The sequence below is a fragment of the Andrographis paniculata genome, unplaced genomic scaffold, assembly GCF_009805555.1.
Source record: "Andrographis paniculata isolate CXL003 unplaced genomic scaffold, ASM980555v1 Contig25END, whole genome shotgun sequence".
Taxonomy (NCBI): Eukaryota; Viridiplantae; Streptophyta; class Magnoliopsida; order Lamiales; family Acanthaceae; genus Andrographis; species Andrographis paniculata.
This window is the reverse complement of record NW_026137546.1, coordinates 215361-232017: the sequence shown is the minus strand read 5'-3', so window position 1 is coordinate 232017 and position 16657 is coordinate 215361. Positions and strand designations below refer to the sequence as shown.

The 16657-nt window shown below is 35.4% G+C and overlaps 4 protein-coding genes across 7 annotated transcripts; 2 read left to right on the top strand and 2 right to left on the bottom strand.

The window, feature by feature from the left end:
• The first annotated feature begins 847 nt into the window (after positions 1-847).
• LOC127245794 (BAG family molecular chaperone regulator 1-like) lies at positions 848-3282 on the top strand. The gene is made up of 4 exons (XM_051266836.1): positions 848-1913; positions 2022-2278; positions 2397-2543; positions 2625-3282. The coding sequence occupies exons 1-4, from the start codon at positions 1676-1678 to the stop codon at positions 3036-3038; spliced, it is 1056 nt and encodes a 351-aa protein (XP_051122793.1). The 5' UTR covers positions 848-1675; the 3' UTR covers positions 3039-3282.
• Positions 3283-4716: 1434 nt separating this feature from the next.
• On the bottom strand, positions 4717-8272 carry LOC127245913 (two-component response regulator ORR24-like). Of its 2 annotated transcripts, none has more exons than XM_051267063.1 (7): positions 8059-8272; positions 7312-7467; positions 6908-7219; positions 6683-6759; positions 5257-6054; positions 5039-5167; positions 4717-4898 (listed from the first exon to the last, which is right to left on the bottom strand). In XM_051267063.1, the coding sequence occupies exons 1-7, from the start codon at positions 8225-8227 to the stop codon at positions 4845-4847; spliced, it is 1695 nt and encodes a 564-aa protein (XP_051123020.1). In that variant the 5' UTR covers positions 8228-8272; the 3' UTR covers positions 4717-4844. The 2 variants fall into 2 exon arrangements, with proteins under 2 accessions (XP_051123020.1, XP_051123021.1); XM_051267064.1 differs by having other exon boundaries at positions 5039-5164.
• A 1379-nt stretch (positions 8273-9651) lies between these two features.
• Positions 9652-12418, bottom strand: LOC127245932 (uncharacterized). Of its 2 annotated transcripts, none has more exons than XM_051267092.1 (5): positions 11960-12418; positions 10910-11171; positions 10613-10822; positions 10340-10527; positions 9652-10171 (listed from the first exon to the last, which is right to left on the bottom strand). In XM_051267092.1, exons 2-5 carry the CDS (start codon positions 11095-11097, stop codon positions 9885-9887), a joined length of 873 nt encoding a protein of 290 aa, XP_051123049.1. In that variant the 5' UTR covers positions 11098-11171; positions 11960-12418; the 3' UTR covers positions 9652-9884. The 2 variants fall into 2 exon arrangements, with proteins under 2 accessions (XP_051123049.1, XP_051123048.1); XM_051267091.1 differs by having other exon boundaries at positions 10613-10809.
• A 2370-nt stretch (positions 12419-14788) lies between these two features.
• On the top strand, positions 14789-16059 carry LOC127245933 (uncharacterized protein ycf20). Of its 2 annotated transcripts, XM_051267094.1 has the most exons (3): positions 14837-14917; positions 15059-15266; positions 15418-16059. In XM_051267094.1, the coding sequence occupies exons 2-3, from the start codon at positions 15223-15225 to the stop codon at positions 15911-15913; spliced, it is 540 nt and encodes a 179-aa protein (XP_051123051.1). In that variant the 5' UTR covers positions 14837-14917; positions 15059-15222; the 3' UTR covers positions 15914-16059. The 2 variants fall into 2 exon arrangements, with proteins under 2 accessions (XP_051123050.1, XP_051123051.1); XM_051267093.1 differs by lacking the exon at positions 15059-15266 and having other exon boundaries at positions 14789-14917.
• The last annotated feature ends 598 nt before the right edge of the window (positions 16060-16657 follow it).

Here is a 16657-nt window from a genome sequence, read left to right as displayed (position 1 = left end):
TTGAGAAGGACAAAAATAAAATAATGAATAATTTGTTAATAAAAAAATATATTTTTATTAAAAATAATATAAAGTGAATATTGATATTTCTTTTAAAATTTAAAACAAACACACACGAAGCCTATTAATATGACAAAATGGTAACCTATATAGGTATATTTATATTTGATTAATGTTGACATTATATTTTATTAGTTTTTAAAATGATTTACCATATGATTAAAGAGAAATTTATGGGTAGATTATATAATTTTATCAAAGTTAAAAGTAGTAATTATTATGTCATGTCGAATTATATTTAAATTTTTAGTAACATGATTATAATACAATATAATCAATAAACTATATATATATATGTATATATTTACTACCAGTATATCATAATAATAAATAAACTTTTCTTTGTATTATAATTATAAAATAATTGAATATAATAAATGTCATTAAGTATTATTACTGCTTCTCAATTTCTTAACCCTTGGGCCCCACCATTCATTCATTCTTAACACAGCAATTAAGCAGTACAATCATTGCACGCGCTTAAAATTCCAAAAATGCCCTCGTATTCCGTACAAGCAATTTAGTCAGCATATTCTTTTTCTAGGGTCAACGGACACCTAAGCCCTGTCGTTTAGTTTTTGTAATATACTAGTATTAATTATTTAGTTTAATTCACCCAATTCCGTAAAAATTTCAATAATACTTGCAATTTTTTTTGAATTAAATCATAATGATCCAAACTTGTATTATGTAGTTTATTCCCTTTTAACAATGCATTTTACCAAACATTTTAAACTAATTCATATATATATATATGTATGTATGTAATATGTGATCTCAAAGTTCTATTCTGTTCGCCGTCCATTCAATTATTATATATATAAATATTTTTTTTCAATTTTTTCTTTTCTCCTTTTTACTCTGGGCCGGCGTCTCTCTCCGTCTGCGTTTGGAGTCTCTCCATTCTCCAGCCTAGCAGTGAGTGGGAGAGGCGGAGGGGGAGAGCACGGCGGAATCAGCTCGATGCTGGGTGGATTTACGGTGGTGAATTGGTGTTTTTAGGGGTAGATTTCAATCGGAGTAAACGCGGTTGGAATATTCGGAGACTCGAGGTTTGTGGCAGATTTCACGCAGCGGACTGGTTCCTTCTACATTTGAGGCTTTCTGTAAGAGATCTGAATTTTCTCGCTTTGGCAATTCAGCTAGAAATCGCATATTTAGTAACCGACGTTCGGCAGCAGTACCGCCGGGAGTTTCATCTCCGTTAATTTTTAGTTTTCGGGATATATTATCGGGTTTGACTTCGATTTTCTCCTGAAAATATTAGAGTGGGTGTTTCCCCATTTTTTTATGGTAAATTTCTGTTGTTAGATACATTTATTGGTGGCGTTGTGAGGGTTGAGGATGGAGATTCTATGTATGGACGCGTGTATAGTGTTTTAATTTCGCGTGACGCTGAGATTCAGAAGTTCGTATACATCTTTGGCCTTTTCTCCGGTCGGTTCTCATCATTTTTTTCGGCCACTTTGCTGAGTTTGGGATATATATGACTTCAACACAGATCAGCCTGCATTCAATGCTTTGATTTTCCAAGTTTTTAAATCTTCTGGGATATTCACCAGCGGCAATTCGAGCTATATATATATATCGAAAGGGCTTATTTGGTTTAGTCAAGATGATGCGAATGAAGACTAAACCTGATTCATTAGGGCCGCAAACTAACGGCGGCGGCGGCGGTGGCGGTACAGGGGAAGGCCGCCGTGAGAAAGAATGGGAGCTTAGGCCTGGTGGAATGCTGGTTCAGAAGCGCAGCGACGGCGACCAAGCCCGTGCGCCTCCACCCATGATTCGCGTGCGAGTTAAGTACAACTCTCTGTGCCACGAAACACACGTCTCTTCGCAGGCCACATTTGGTAATTCTCATCTGTCGTCCTTTCCTTCAAGCTTCCTCTGTTGCTATCCTTGTTTTTTCAATTATCTGTAGATATGATGAAATTGATGGACTGTTTTGGCAACTGCAGGGGAGTTGAAGAAAATATTATCTGGTCCAACAGGATTGCATCACCTCGATCAGAAAATATTTTACAAGGGAAAAGAGAAGGATTCCAATGCATATCTCGACACCTCCGGCGTGAAGGACAAATCTAAGCTCGTGCTCGAGGAGGATTTAATCAGCCGCGAGAAACGGTACCTAGAAATGAGGAAGAATGCCAAAACTGAGAAGGCTGAGAAAACCATATCACAAGTCACCTTAGAGGTGGATAAGCTGGCTAAGCAGGTAACTATTTCATTTCTATCTTCCTAACTAGATCCAATTCGACATAGATTTGATACTTTGGTAGAGTTTAATAAATCATTGGACTGGCATCATAAAATCTACTGTTTGATTTGAGTAGGTTTCTTCACTTGAAACTGTAATTTCTAAAGGCGGGAAAGTGGTCGAAAAGGACATAATAAACATGACCGATCTATTGATGAATCAATTGCTTAAATTGGATGGTATCATTGCGGAAGGTGATGTCAAGATGCAGAAGAAAAAACAGGTACGAGTCTAATTACAACTTGGTATCGAAAAAAAAGCAATTATTAAATGCAATCTTATTAAACATCTTTGTCTGCTAAAGGAGGGTCGAGTGCAGAAGTATGTGGAAGCTCTTGACATATTGAAGCTCAAGAATTCACCGGCAACCGGCAATGGAAAGATCCCAAATGAACCCCTCGTGCACACACATTCTAATGGAAGTGTTTCTTCGCCTGTCCAATCTCACAGGAACTCCAATGGCAGCGTCTCCTCCCCTGTTCAGAAGCAGCAATCTAGGCATTCGTTTGGGGAGTCTTTACTCGACTCCCCAATTCGACAGCAACCGTCGAGGAACTCGGCCTCAGGCACAGCTGTTGTAATAACCACACAGTGGGAAACTTTTGATGCTCCGCCAGCGCCATTAATAGGGTCTCCTTCAACATCCACCACGACAAAAAGCGCTGCTCCTGCTCGCCCTCCTCCCCCACAACCGAATTTCACTTGGGATTTGCTGTAAGTTTGGTTAAAGGTATTATCGAGTTTGGATTTGTTTTCAAGTTGGCTCGCTGTTGATGCTCCATTCTTTTCTGTACTTACGAGTTTTGTTAGCTTTCAGTTTCCTCATGTCTTTGAATCCGAAGAAGAATAAATGCGGCCGCTTGTAAGGGTTGTCGTTGTTTTATTATATGTTTGTCCGTATGCTGTTTCTTTCGGCCATCTGTCCGCATTGATCATACACCTACTTTTGTTGTTTCTTGCTATTACTGCCTCTTTTGAAACTTAAATGTACATTTTATTTCTCAGGTTCTAAGTGTCTTAAACTTGTTATGCTGTCTTAAGCACATGAACCTCTGCTTTTGTGTTTCTTGAAGCTGTGTGTGTGTGTGTGTTTGCCTTTTGGTTGAATAGAAATGTTGTCTATTTCTTTACTATTTTTGGGACATTGGGACAAATTTAGAAAATGGTCTGAAAAGACATAATATACCTATAATGGAAGAAGGGTAGATTTTGTAGAACTTGATGCACAGAAATGATGACCGTATGACCCTTTTATTTTCTTACAGATGTGTTAATTTGGGTCTTTAACTTCTTTAGCACACAATTCTTATTTCTTCATTGAAGATTGAATTTTTTAGGCAATATGCATAATTCACGGCGATATCTTGGAAAATATGTAAGAAAATTTTTTTTGTTGACTTTTGTTAAATGTCAATTGATGGTTTGCCCCCGTTACAATTTACAAAGGTGGTAACGAGTCATTTGAAACAGTTTTTAAAATGAATAATAATAATAATAAAATAATCAATGAAATTTAAAATAACAATTATAGTCATTAATTTGAACACATTTAAAAGATTGCTCGGTATACATGTTATTTCTTCTTGAATAATCAATCGAGACAGTTGAGTTTAGCAATGATTGTTAAAATACCTTGCAAAAAATACATTTGAAATTATAATAATAAATCGGTTGAAATTCATTTGATAATCAATCCAATCCCGTCATAAATAACAAACAACCCATAACAATAACTTCATAGAATTTTAATTTGATATTTAAGTGAAAACCATATTATATTTTATACTGTATGTACCAGTATTCCCTCAGCAATAACATAAAGTACGTACCGCAGTGTACTTGGAAGTCATGTGTTGGTTTTGCTTTCCCATGCATGTAATAACGATAGATAGATAGATACTGAGCAGATGATGTATCATATACGTACATTGATTAATAATGTACTTGTAGGCCAGTAAATTTGCATTTTGTGGTCCATCCCAATTTTGAGATATTAATTACTAACGGTACAATACATACGCAAGAACTACCGCGCATGCAAATCCGACGTTCTTTAATTAATTCACTATATATAACATCGTTACTTTATAATAGTTACTATAATAATACTTATAAATTAAAAAAATATATCCTAAACGTGTAGCAAGGCACCTAGGTAGCTAGCTAGTTTGTTGTTGTCACTCACAATCGTCCATTCCCCATACAGACATGATTTTAATGTTTCTTTTTGCTTACACTCTACTCATTTCATCAACAAACAAACATATTTCATTCATTCCTACACACGATTGGATAATAATTTATTGATAGCAAGTCTCTACCAAACTCTGCTGTAAACATGAAATAAAAAACACACACATAACATATATAATAAAAAAGAACAATTCAAGTACTGATCCCACGTTGGGGCTTCCTTCATTACATTAGACATTCTCCTATGTTCTACTTTGGTTTGTTCGTTACACAACTAATAATAATAATAATAATAATAATAAAAGATCATGTTGCTCAAGTTTGGACTTCTTCACGGTTCTTCTGATGCAAGTAAGGAATCGACGAACTCGTCGTCGTCGTATGACTGCAGCAAATGAAAAGATCGCACACAGAATAATTAATCAGAAACTCATCAAAATCTACAGACAGTCTCAGGACAAAAACTTGGGTAAATTAAAAATTCAGACATATATAGTGAAGTGTTTTTAAAACATATATACATACCTTGATAGGATCAGTCAGAATGGTGTTGGACGTGAACTGAGACGGCGTCGTTTGATCGAGCGATGGCAAGACATTGTTGTCCCATTGGTTATGGAAAGTGGACCTTGTCATGGTTTCAGTTCCATTCTGCTATGAAATCAAATAATTAAGACATCAATTAGTTAGTTAGTTATGTAATAAAAATTGAAAGGCTACAAAAAAATGTTGATAATGCTTACTTGGTCTTGTACTAAAGTGCTGTTGATGTAGCCTTCTTGATCCAACGGCTGTGATTGAGTGCTCATAAGGTTATCGAATACAGCAGACGAATCTGGCGGCGCCTGCACGTTCTGGTTATCTCCGACCACACTAAACCATTGTTCGTCCTCATGTCGATCAGATGCTGCAAATGAAGCAGAAGACACATGCTTTTCAAGATATTCAGAAAACAATTGATCAAGAGTACTAATGTTGCTGTCATTCGGCAAGGACAAGGTTGCATCAACATAGTCGAGGCCCCGGGGGTGATTTCCAAGCAGCGCGGCGCCAAAGCCCGTCTCCAATGGCATTGGAGTAGTAATGGAAGAAGCTGATTCCGGACAAATCGGGGTCGGGGATATCGAGTTTAAGGTTGTAAGAGAAGTAACAAAATCTTCCAGGGAGACATTGGAGTGATGAATTAGGTGCTGGATCATGATGAGGTCTTGATTGGTGATGTTCGAGGTTGTCCCAAGTAAAGTTTGTCTGAGGCTGGAAATCAGTTGGGGCTGTCGAGCTAATGCAACAAGAGTGGTGTAGTAGTCATTTGAGAAGGAAGACAGGGCCCTGTCAGCGTCAGGAAATGGACCTGGAAAATTATTATACAGCCCCTGGAATTGTCCGAATAGTGAGGAGCTGCCTGGATGATCCAGGACTGAGAAGCTAGTAGGGCTATTGTTATTGTTATTACAGCTCCTCATTAAACCTGCAGTTTCTGCCAAACAATACTGCATTTTCTGACTTTCTTCAGACACCCTTCTTAGGAACAGTCTGTATTTCTGCACATTCCACAAAACCAGAAATCAGTTCAAAGCTAGCTGTACATTAAGAGGGTGAGTAAGTTTGTTTGGTTTTGGTCTGATATTGTATCTGAATTCTATTTAAACTAACATTCAATAAAAAACAAATCTAAATTCAAATCAAAACCTAACAAATCATTCTATTTAGTTTGTAAAATTTGATCTTTCACTACCCTTAGAATATTCTAACACTAACCTATTTGTACTCTAAATATTACTTAGAAAAAAATTCAATTTTCATTTAAGACTTGTTTACATTACAACTCAAATTCAAATTATTAGTATTATCAACGAACACCAAACCCACACTCAAACCCCAATCTAAACCAAACCCTAAAAGTTTTACACAAAGTATATATGTAATTAAAACTAAAAGAATAATATTGTTACAAAGTTATTTAACAACAAAAAGTTCAATAATGCATGTAGTATCATATTTTAAAATTCTATGAATGTCTTAACGAGGGATCATGCATATAGTATATATTGAATGACTGAGCATAAATGTAACAGGTACGTATCAGTAGTCAAGAAAACATGAAATCTATAGTTTGATCAGAAGAATCAAGAATGAATGAGTAATTTTAATTAATTAATTAATTTGGACCTGTAAATGACTTGCTATGTTGTCTCTAGTCAATCCAGGCACATTCATGACCTCAAGAATCTTCTTTGGAACCGATCCTGATATATTCATGTATGTATATATATATATATATTCCAATCATAATTAATTAAGAGACACACACATACATGAATTAGTAGTTCAAAATAATAATCAAACAATTAATGTGAAAATAAAATAAAATATCCATGTTAATTAATTGCGTACTTTCGAGGCCGATGCTTCCAATGGCTGCCAAGAAGCGGCTATGCAGCTCGTCGTTCCAAACAACTTTGGCCTTTTTCGACGAAGAATAACTATAGGCCGGTCTCGGTTTTGGGCGATCTCTACTAGTCTCCTCTCTTCTTTTCAAATTACTACACTTGAGTTTGTTGGATGCTTTGGTTTCGTTGGTATAATAATGATCATCACTGTGGTCAGCAAATTGCCATAGTTTCATTACATCCTCTGCACGAATTGGCTTCGGCAAGAAGAAGGAAGACACTCTCTCTTCCAGCAGGGCTGTGTCAACTGACATTACTACGTATATAGCATGAAACAAATTAATCTTTTATTAATATCAATCAGGTCAGATCAGACAACATATTTATTAAGTAAATTTATTTTCTTACAGACGACAGGGAGATTATTGAATTCTGTTGCGATGGCTTGCTGCAGCTCGAAACCGTTGATTTCTGGCATGTGCACGTCTGATACTACCAAATCCAGCCTTTCCTTTTTCATCCGAAGAGTTCTCAATGCATCCTTTGAAGTTTTTGCTGTCACCACTGCAATTATCCATCATTTCCAAGTTTTTGATCAATTTTATTTATTTTTAAAGAAATGGCACACACACATACATATATATGTATATATATATATATATTGTTAGAGCCCTAATACGAAATAGATGAATAAAAATTTCCAAGTAGAGCCCTTGTACAAAATTTCTATCTTATGTTTGGAGAAAACAGAAACCCTAGGCATCTAAAAACCCCAATTTTTCGTACACACACACACACCTAATTGATGCTTGAATTAATTTCGTTCTAAGGGTTGAGATCTTTTGTTTGGAGAATTAAATTAGAAATCCCCTATCTTCAATAAAAGTGAAAGATAAAATATTAATAAACACACCTTGATATTTGAAATTCTAGAAACCGGAAACCCTAATAATCAAGCCACCAACCCCCCCAATTCTTCCAAACAATATGGGTGAATCATTAGTTATTAGTAAACACACACATCCTGACCCTTTTGAATTTCTTAGTGTTGAGATCTTATGTTTGGAGAAAACAGAAACCCTAATAATCAGAGTCCACCAACCAAAACCCCAATTTAAATTCAATGATAAAGAAACAGAAAGAGATGCAGACGACCTTGATACTTGAATTTCCTGAGTATTGCAGCAACAATGGTGAGACAAGTTGGATCATCATCCACAACCAAAACTCTGGTAGTTCGAAAGGATGGCTCAGAAGAAGAATGAAAAGAAGGAGGAGGAGGAGGAGAAGAAGAAGAACAGTAGACAGTAGGTCCACACGCCATTGTTGCGTATATCAAGAAACCTTGTCAAAAGGGGTTGAAAATATATTTATGGTGGAGAAGATGATGATGAATTTATGCACTTAATTTTGTGAAGGAACATTTATATATATATAATATATAAATTTATAAAACACCCAACTCCCTTTTTGAGGTCTTCAAGAAACAATCTGCAGGTGGTTTTTACTGCTAAACTGCCCCTGGTTTTGCTCCTGATTTCCCACTCTTTTATCCCCTAATTCCACCAGGGCTTTCAATTTCAAAACAAGGGTTTAACTTTTGTTGCTGGTTTTTGGATTTTTCCTGCTTAGAAATAGTAATATGTAGATACATATATATCTGTATTTTTGTGTGTAGAGTAGGTAACATTAAATGTTACATTCCATGTAAAGAAAGGCTCTTTTGGTTGGCTGTTGGCTTTAATTTAATTTCATTACATTCTTGGAGATCTTCTTGAGATTAAAATGGTGGTTGGAATCATTGCCATTTCTTGTTTTGAATTCTTTGAACAATCCTTTGTGGGAATTCTAGTGTTGCTGCTGTTTTTTCACCAAAAATATGTCTGGATTGTGATTGTTATATGAGATCAATATGAAGTCCTGAAAATTAATTAAAATTGAATGAAAATATTGGTCGATAAAATTAGAGATTAAAGTTGGATTTCAAATTTAATTTCAAGGATCTGAAAATTAGTTAAAGTTGTATGAAAATATAATTAAGTGGATAAAAAATTAAAATAATACTCTTTTCATTCCACTTAAAATTTTAATTTGTCATTTTTATCAATCTCGCTCAAATATATATATACTTTATATTTTCTATTGCAGAAGTAAAAGTATTCTTTTATAGAAATTACAAATACAATATTATACATAATGTTATTTAATACATAAAGTATATGTGGCAATTTTGTCAAAATATTACTGTATATGGGAAATACGTATCTTTTGAAAATATTGAAAAAGAATTTTACTTATTTCATAAGATATTTATAAAAAATAGATATGACATGAAAAAAATATGAGTTTTTATTTGATTTGGTTTGAATTCTTGTTGAAATAATATTTTTGTATTATATATTTTTTATAATAAAAAAAATATAAAAAGTGACATTTTTAAAAGACAAACAAAATGAAAAGTAAAGTAGTCCTACAAATTAAAATAATAATAATAATAATAATAATAATAATAATAATAATAATCTCAATTTGAAACTCAAGTCAAATACACCCTAGAAACTTGTTCTCTAGGTGATTTTTTGAACATCAAATCCTAAATTCTATACACTTTACATACACTAATTTAATACTGTTCAATTTATTGTATACACATTACATACACTAATATAATTTCACACTACTATTGAATTTCTATTTTAGAATGTAGGGATCGAGCCTATTAGATTTAGAAACAGAAAAGAAACCCAATTTCAAATGCGATCAAATTGGCAACTCAAACTAACTAAGGCCCAATTAGGCCCATTTTATCACCATTCATCATCCCAACCCACAAAGACATAAAAATGCCATTCCAAGAACAGCATAATAAATCCATGTGAGCAAAAACTGGAAATTAAAACACACGACTTATAAAACATCAAATAAATAGAAAGGCAGTGCATCATCATCATCTATCACACGACCAAAAGCCTTCTTTCTTTCTACTTGGTCTTCTTCACCAGAGCAGAGGTTCTGAACACGCTGTCATCCCTAACAAAGCTCCACCACAGATACGTCGCCGGCACCGTCGTCGCGTGCCACACCGCGTGAGCGTCCACCAGCCCCCAATATGGCGGGAAATCGCATATCTCCAACAGCAGCGCCAGAGCTCCTCCGAGCACCACCATCCACAGCTTCCTCCGGGAGGGATGACGGGTGGCGCCCGCCCACGCCGCCCACACCACCATCTGCACCCCTCCCATTGCCATGCAAGCTTTCATGTTCAACCCTGTCGTGAGTGGACGACAATGTCGTTAGACTGCAGTTACTCTGCTGAATTACATTACCGACAACACATTAAATAGCAACAAATAGTACTGCTAACACAATACAAATACAACACATAAACTGACACCATATAATTAATTTGCGAATAAGATCAAAAGAAGGAGCTCACCAAGGTTGAAATCGTAGAAGTTCAGATACAAAATGTGAGTTATCATGAAAGCGAATATAGGTGTGGCGATCATGACTCTCGCAGCCTCAGCTCTTATGTTGAAGGCGCGTACGATGGCTAGAAACAGCGAGTATGCCAATAATGCCACACCAGATGAGCAGTCCAGCCTCTCCGTCAGTTCAACATCTCTGCACGAGCACAATTTCAATACTATCTCATCAAGATCTTTAACAGCAGAGTAACTCGAGGCGTAGCCATAAATTTAAAACTCACCGACTGTGGAAAACAGCGCTCCAGAACCAGGTATTCATGGCGAAGATAGCATATACGTGCCAAAGCCCGGAATACTCATAATATGCTGTCTTGTTTGGCCGGAAAGGCAGTTTGTAGTTTATGAGAATGAAAAAGGACACCCACCCGTGAAACTGCACTGCAAGATTGAGCGCCGACAGTGCCACAGAAACGGGTTCCTGATCGCATAAACTAGTTTATAGTGGTGTGTTTATTTACTATAGGCTCTATTCTATTGCATATATATTTCACAAACAAACTTCAATGGTCACTACTAACCTGGAGTCCATAGACGCGCTTAAATGGCCACTTCCCGTGGTACTTATCAGGCTTGTGCCCGAGCTTTCGCCTCTCTTCCTCTCTAGAAAGCATACAATGGTAACGGCAATCGCTGCAGCAATCCCACTGCTTCCACTGTACATAAAGCGGTTCCTGTAGATACCATGGGCCGTCAACGGGGTTTCCATTGAACGAAAAATTGCAGTGCTGGAAGCATTTGGTCCCCACGCATCCAGTCTTCTGGCATTGCTCTACACAGCCCCTACAGCATTATGGAACTCTAATATCAAAACTTAAGATTTCCATTAAGACAGAGCTACAAACAGAAGAAGCTGAATAAGGACAGTCGAGTATTGCCAGGAGCTGTTTGTGATTTAGCTAAAACAAACTTTAGGCAAAAGTATGCAAGCATGAGCTAACACATGGTCCAGGAGATTGGCAAGAAATGTGAAATGGAAATGTCAAATTTAAAATTTCTAAGAAACTTGAATAAAATTAAGAGTTCTGCCACTGTTATAGCAATTTTCAATGGAAGCACACAACACCCTTCACCAAGATCTCAATACAAATTCCAAACTCGAAATGCTTGCAGCTATCGTCATGGTAACCATAAAAATTAAACTTGAGAATTATTGTTCATAAAGGACAAAATTAAGGGAATGCCCAATTGTTGTTGCCTAGGAATTCAATTGTTCACATAAATGAATAATAATCAACCCAAAACTTTGAATTCCCCCCCCCCCCCCCCCCTCCCCCGGCGTGATTATCATTCTACTGCATTTGACTGCATAAACCATTCTAAACGAATATGCACAGCAAGCCCTTCGACTACCCATCGAGAACAACCAAAGGCTTCTGAAATTCTTCGCAAACTAATTCACCATCTCTTCCCAATTTCGAGGAAAAAAAACTCAATCACTGGCTGGGAACTAAATCAGCAATTACAAAAAATTCGAATACCTTAAAGAGCACACAATTTTCAGATGTTCAAATGCTTCATTAGGTAAAAATGTCTCAAGTTCACTCCAACAACAAATTAACAAGGCTTACTTGTAAACCGGATCGGCATCGCCGGGGCTTCCTTCGAGCAATGCAAAAAAGGAAGAAAGGCAAACCAGAGACAGAACCAGACACCTTCGAGCCATCAGGTTTCACCGCCAAAAAAATAAACGGAAAAAGTCAACAGGAGAGAGCACTTTCAACGGAACAGAGCAAAGATCTTCGCGATTGATCACCCTCCAGTCCAATTGGAGAAGCGCAGCTCCTCTACACAACCAATTAGCTTGATGGTAATGATTATGTACAGAGAAATTCCCTTTCCCCCACCCTTATACCTCGCTTTCTTTCTGATGATACGTGGAGCGCAGTGAAAAAAAGGCGTCAATGGCGGTCGTGAAGGCAACCACAAGAGCGTAGTACTCTTGAAGAATCGTGATCTTCTTTGAGGCCTGCAAATTATACGTGGTTCCTCCCTGTCCCTGTGCAGTTCCTTCTCCTCCAGTTTTTTACAATTACACTCACAAAATGAGACATGCAAGACTGTCACGGAATATAGGCAAATTTGTTACCGTATAGATAGGGCACCGTAACAATTAAATATATATATATATATATTATTTATGATTGGAATATTTGTGCGTAATATTAATTACAAACAATTTTATTGAACATGTACTCGAATTAATTAAATAATAAATAAATAGAGCATATAATTTGTAGGGCTTTTTTTTTTTTAGAAATGATTATCGTTGGGTATTCAATACTATAAATATGATCCAAAACACAAAAGTCGCACTTTTAAAAAAATCCGTTTTGTTTGAAATTTAGGAACTGTAGAGAATAAAATGGAGGAGTAGTGAGCCACTTTATGGTGATATGACTCTGCGAGCGACTAAAGATACGACACGTGGAGAATCATCTAATGTTTATGATTTCCATAATTACCCCTTCTCGCTTGTTAATTTAATCGATAATTATTGGGCAGTGTATTTTAAATTAATTTTTTATGTCTCTATACGTGTACCATAGTCCTAGTCCTAGTCCTACTCCTGCACTCGGGTATCTTGTAGTATTTGTTAATTCTATTCCATTAATATTTTGAAGAAGGGAAATGCTTCAAGTCTCGGTCAAACTCAAAATGTATCAGTACTATTTGTTTAAAAAAAATTGAAATCTTAAATACTCCCGTAGACTATAAGGGACTAGTATATAAATATTGAAGTGGTGGTGATACCCAAGGCCACATACGTAATATTTATTTGTTGGGAGGAGTGCTGTGCATACGGATCATCGGATGCCATTGATATTGTCATTCATTTCATAAAAACATCTAAGGTTACATAAGTATATTAATTAATCAGAGTAGCAATAGGGGATTAGATAACATAATTTTTTTAAATTTTGCAAAAATAAAAGGATTTTTGAGAATTTATATATAAATATATTCCTTATGAACATTCTTTCAGTGGGAATAGATGAAATATCTTTCAAATTCCTATCTTCTTGTTTTATCAACGCTATTTTATTGTATTTGCACAATCCAACACTATTTATGTTAATTTTAATGTAAAATAATGATCAAGTTTGACATGAATACACTTTTTTTTATTTTTCCATTCAATTCTTTGAAATTGCATTGTTGTGTACATATGATTCCTTTTTCTTTCTTTTTTTTTTTAAAGAGTTATAAGGCATCAAAAATTTACTTTGCATGTGTTTTGAATTTCAGGTGTTTAGGTTAAAAATAAATGTTAATTTTGAGGTTTGAAGTGAAAAATAAGTTTGAAAATAGTAGATAAGGAGTATATATTATATATTTTGATATCATATTATATAATTACAAATAATAGTATAATATATTAGCCCAAAAAAAATTGATTATATTATACTAACACAATATATAAAACATGCAACAAATGTTAATACAATATATAATATAATACATTATATTATTTTATGTAATGTAATATTGTGATTTCAACACTTTAATCTTCTTTATTTTTTTTTTATGTAAAAGATATAAAATTATATTGGTTGATATTGATTGTTCATATTTTTAAAATAATAATAATATATATCGAGAATTTTATTATTGTATGATTAAAATTTTGATTTGGCAACCATTCCTTTAAAAAAAATGAAAAGAGGAAATATTAAAAAGCGTTGAGCAGTGAGGGAGCAATCAGCATTGAAGAATGAGTTATGGGTAGTGATGTGGCGTAGTCAGTGAGTAAGTCCCACTGCCCACTGGGGGCTTTGCTTTTATTTGGGAGGGCATATCTCATCTGACTCACTGTACAGTACAGAGATAGATAGACAAGCATCATAAAATAAGGTTTTAAATTTTTTTATATTATCAATTAAAGTATTTTTCTTAAAAAAAATATTATATTATTTTTAATTTTTTTTAAAAAAAATTCTAAAACTTTTGATGTATGTAAAAAATATCTGTGTCTATTGTCGTCTATCTGTGTGTCTCTAAATTAAGGCTACTACGATAGTATGTCGTTGTCACTGTCACTGTCTTCCCAATTCACAACCATCCAATGCTTCCAGTCATTTTCCTGTGCTGCTACACACTTCTCTTCGACTACTACTTCAACCCTTCCCTTCATTCTCATTTCATTTATTTATTTTTTGGGTGGCTTTGTCTGAATCTCATTCATTACCATCATGGATTGTCAAGATAAGGTTGTTGCTGTGGCTAGCTGATGGGGTTTTTTTATTTTATTTGTTGATATTTTCTAATAATTTGGGAAAATATTTGGGCCTTTGTTCACCTAATGGGTTTTAACTGTTTATAATGGGCCGTCCATGATTTTTGGGTTGCGTCGTTTACGAATTGCATTAAATGGGCCGCGCTGCTATTGGGCTGGGTTTAGTCCTTATACAGTTATACGGCGTCGTTTCATAGATGAACCTCTCTGGTTCTGGCTATGGTGACCTGCTGGATCACACGCACCACCTATGGCGCTTAAATCTGGTACCGCTTGAATGCTCCGTTTCGAGGTTTGTCTTTATGTGAATCTTGTTACGTCCCACGCCTCTCTATTTTTACTTTGTATTGTGAAGTAATTGGTTGTGGCGAATTTAGTGTTGAACTGTGTATGGAATGGTTTTGCAATTTTGATCGGTTGCGTTGTAAAGCAGATGTAGCTTGAATGAGTGCTCAGATATCCGTTTTCTGCGGTGAAGATGTTTGTTAATTGTCAGTAATTCCTCAAACTGGAGGTAGTAAAAAATGAAGACATTGTGGATGCAATTTTGCAATAGCAATTACTCATCCTCGCCTGCACCACAAAATCATCGCTTCGATGAATATATTTCCCCAATGGTTTCCATTGAAAACCTTTGATAAGTCAGTCATATTCTTGTTTGATATGAAGCATTCCATTTTTTGCTGGATACATATGGAGGAGAGCACTGGAGTTTTGAAAAGCGAGGTGCTCTGCTCTCCATTTCTGTTTCTAATTGAAATTCGGAATAGCTAACAGGAAATCATTTTACAGGAGATTCCATTGCAAGTGGTTGGGAATGACATACCCCATGGCTCTGAATTGTGCTGGCATTCTCAAATGCAGCATAGTGTCTGAAACAAGCATTTACAGAAGGAATTGGGGAGCTTCTATTTCAAGATCATCATCGCCGAGGTCATTCAGAATCCGAGCCGTGCAGGAGAATGATGGACCTCGGCGATTGGTTGATATCATCCGAATTATACCAGAGGCATCTAGGAACTACTTCAAGAGCCCTTCAAGAAGGGCACTTTTCGGGGGGATATCCCTCTTGGGAGGCTTCTATGTGGCACAAACAATATCTCTATCCTTTGGAGCTTTAGGTGTCAACGATGTAATTGCTGCGGTGCTATGTGTTCTGATCACCGAGTATGCGACAAGGTTCTATTATAGCCGGCCGAAGGTGACGTTTCCTCTTGCACTTCTAAACAACTTCAAGATGGGGTTCACTTATGGTCTCTTTATTGATGCTTTTAAACTTGCAAGTTGAATTTCTTATGCACTTCCATTTTCTGAGAAAGAAGCTCTCTCTTTATGGTAGTAGTCTTTAGGAATGGAATGTTGTTTGGAGATTAGTATGTAAAGTGTGGGAAATGTGTAGCAGATATTATGATAAGTTATTGAATTGTTTAATGATATCAATGTTTGGTTTGGGATGAAGACACAAAATTAGAAGTTCTTGAACAAATAAGTGTTTACTTAATAAAAGTGACTTTAATTTGCTTCTGTGAGTGCCCTAATCTTAATAATGTGTGTTAAAAATCAATGGATATTTACACTCCTCAGAAACTCAATGCACAGTGGCTATGTATATGTGTTCTTATACCCATGCCCTTGTATGAATCTTGAGCCTGCAATATAATTAATGTTATTTGCAATATATGTGTGTATATATATATATATATATATATCAAAACAATACATTAAACCTTTAGTTTATTCAAAAATCAAAATTTTATTGTTAGCAAAATGACCTAAATATCAAACCCATGAAAATACTAACAATAATTTTTACTACTACTAAAATAACCTAAAAAAAACACATACAACCAAGCCCTTTATTGAAGGGCATTGGGTCGAGCCCATTCACTTTCTGAGTCCTCATAGTTGTATTACAGATATACTACATTCATTACCAAAATATTTGATTTTGTTTGACATTTTACTTAATTCGGTCAATCCAATTAGATCAAAAATCTGATATATTACCATTACTGGAAGTAAATTAACTTAT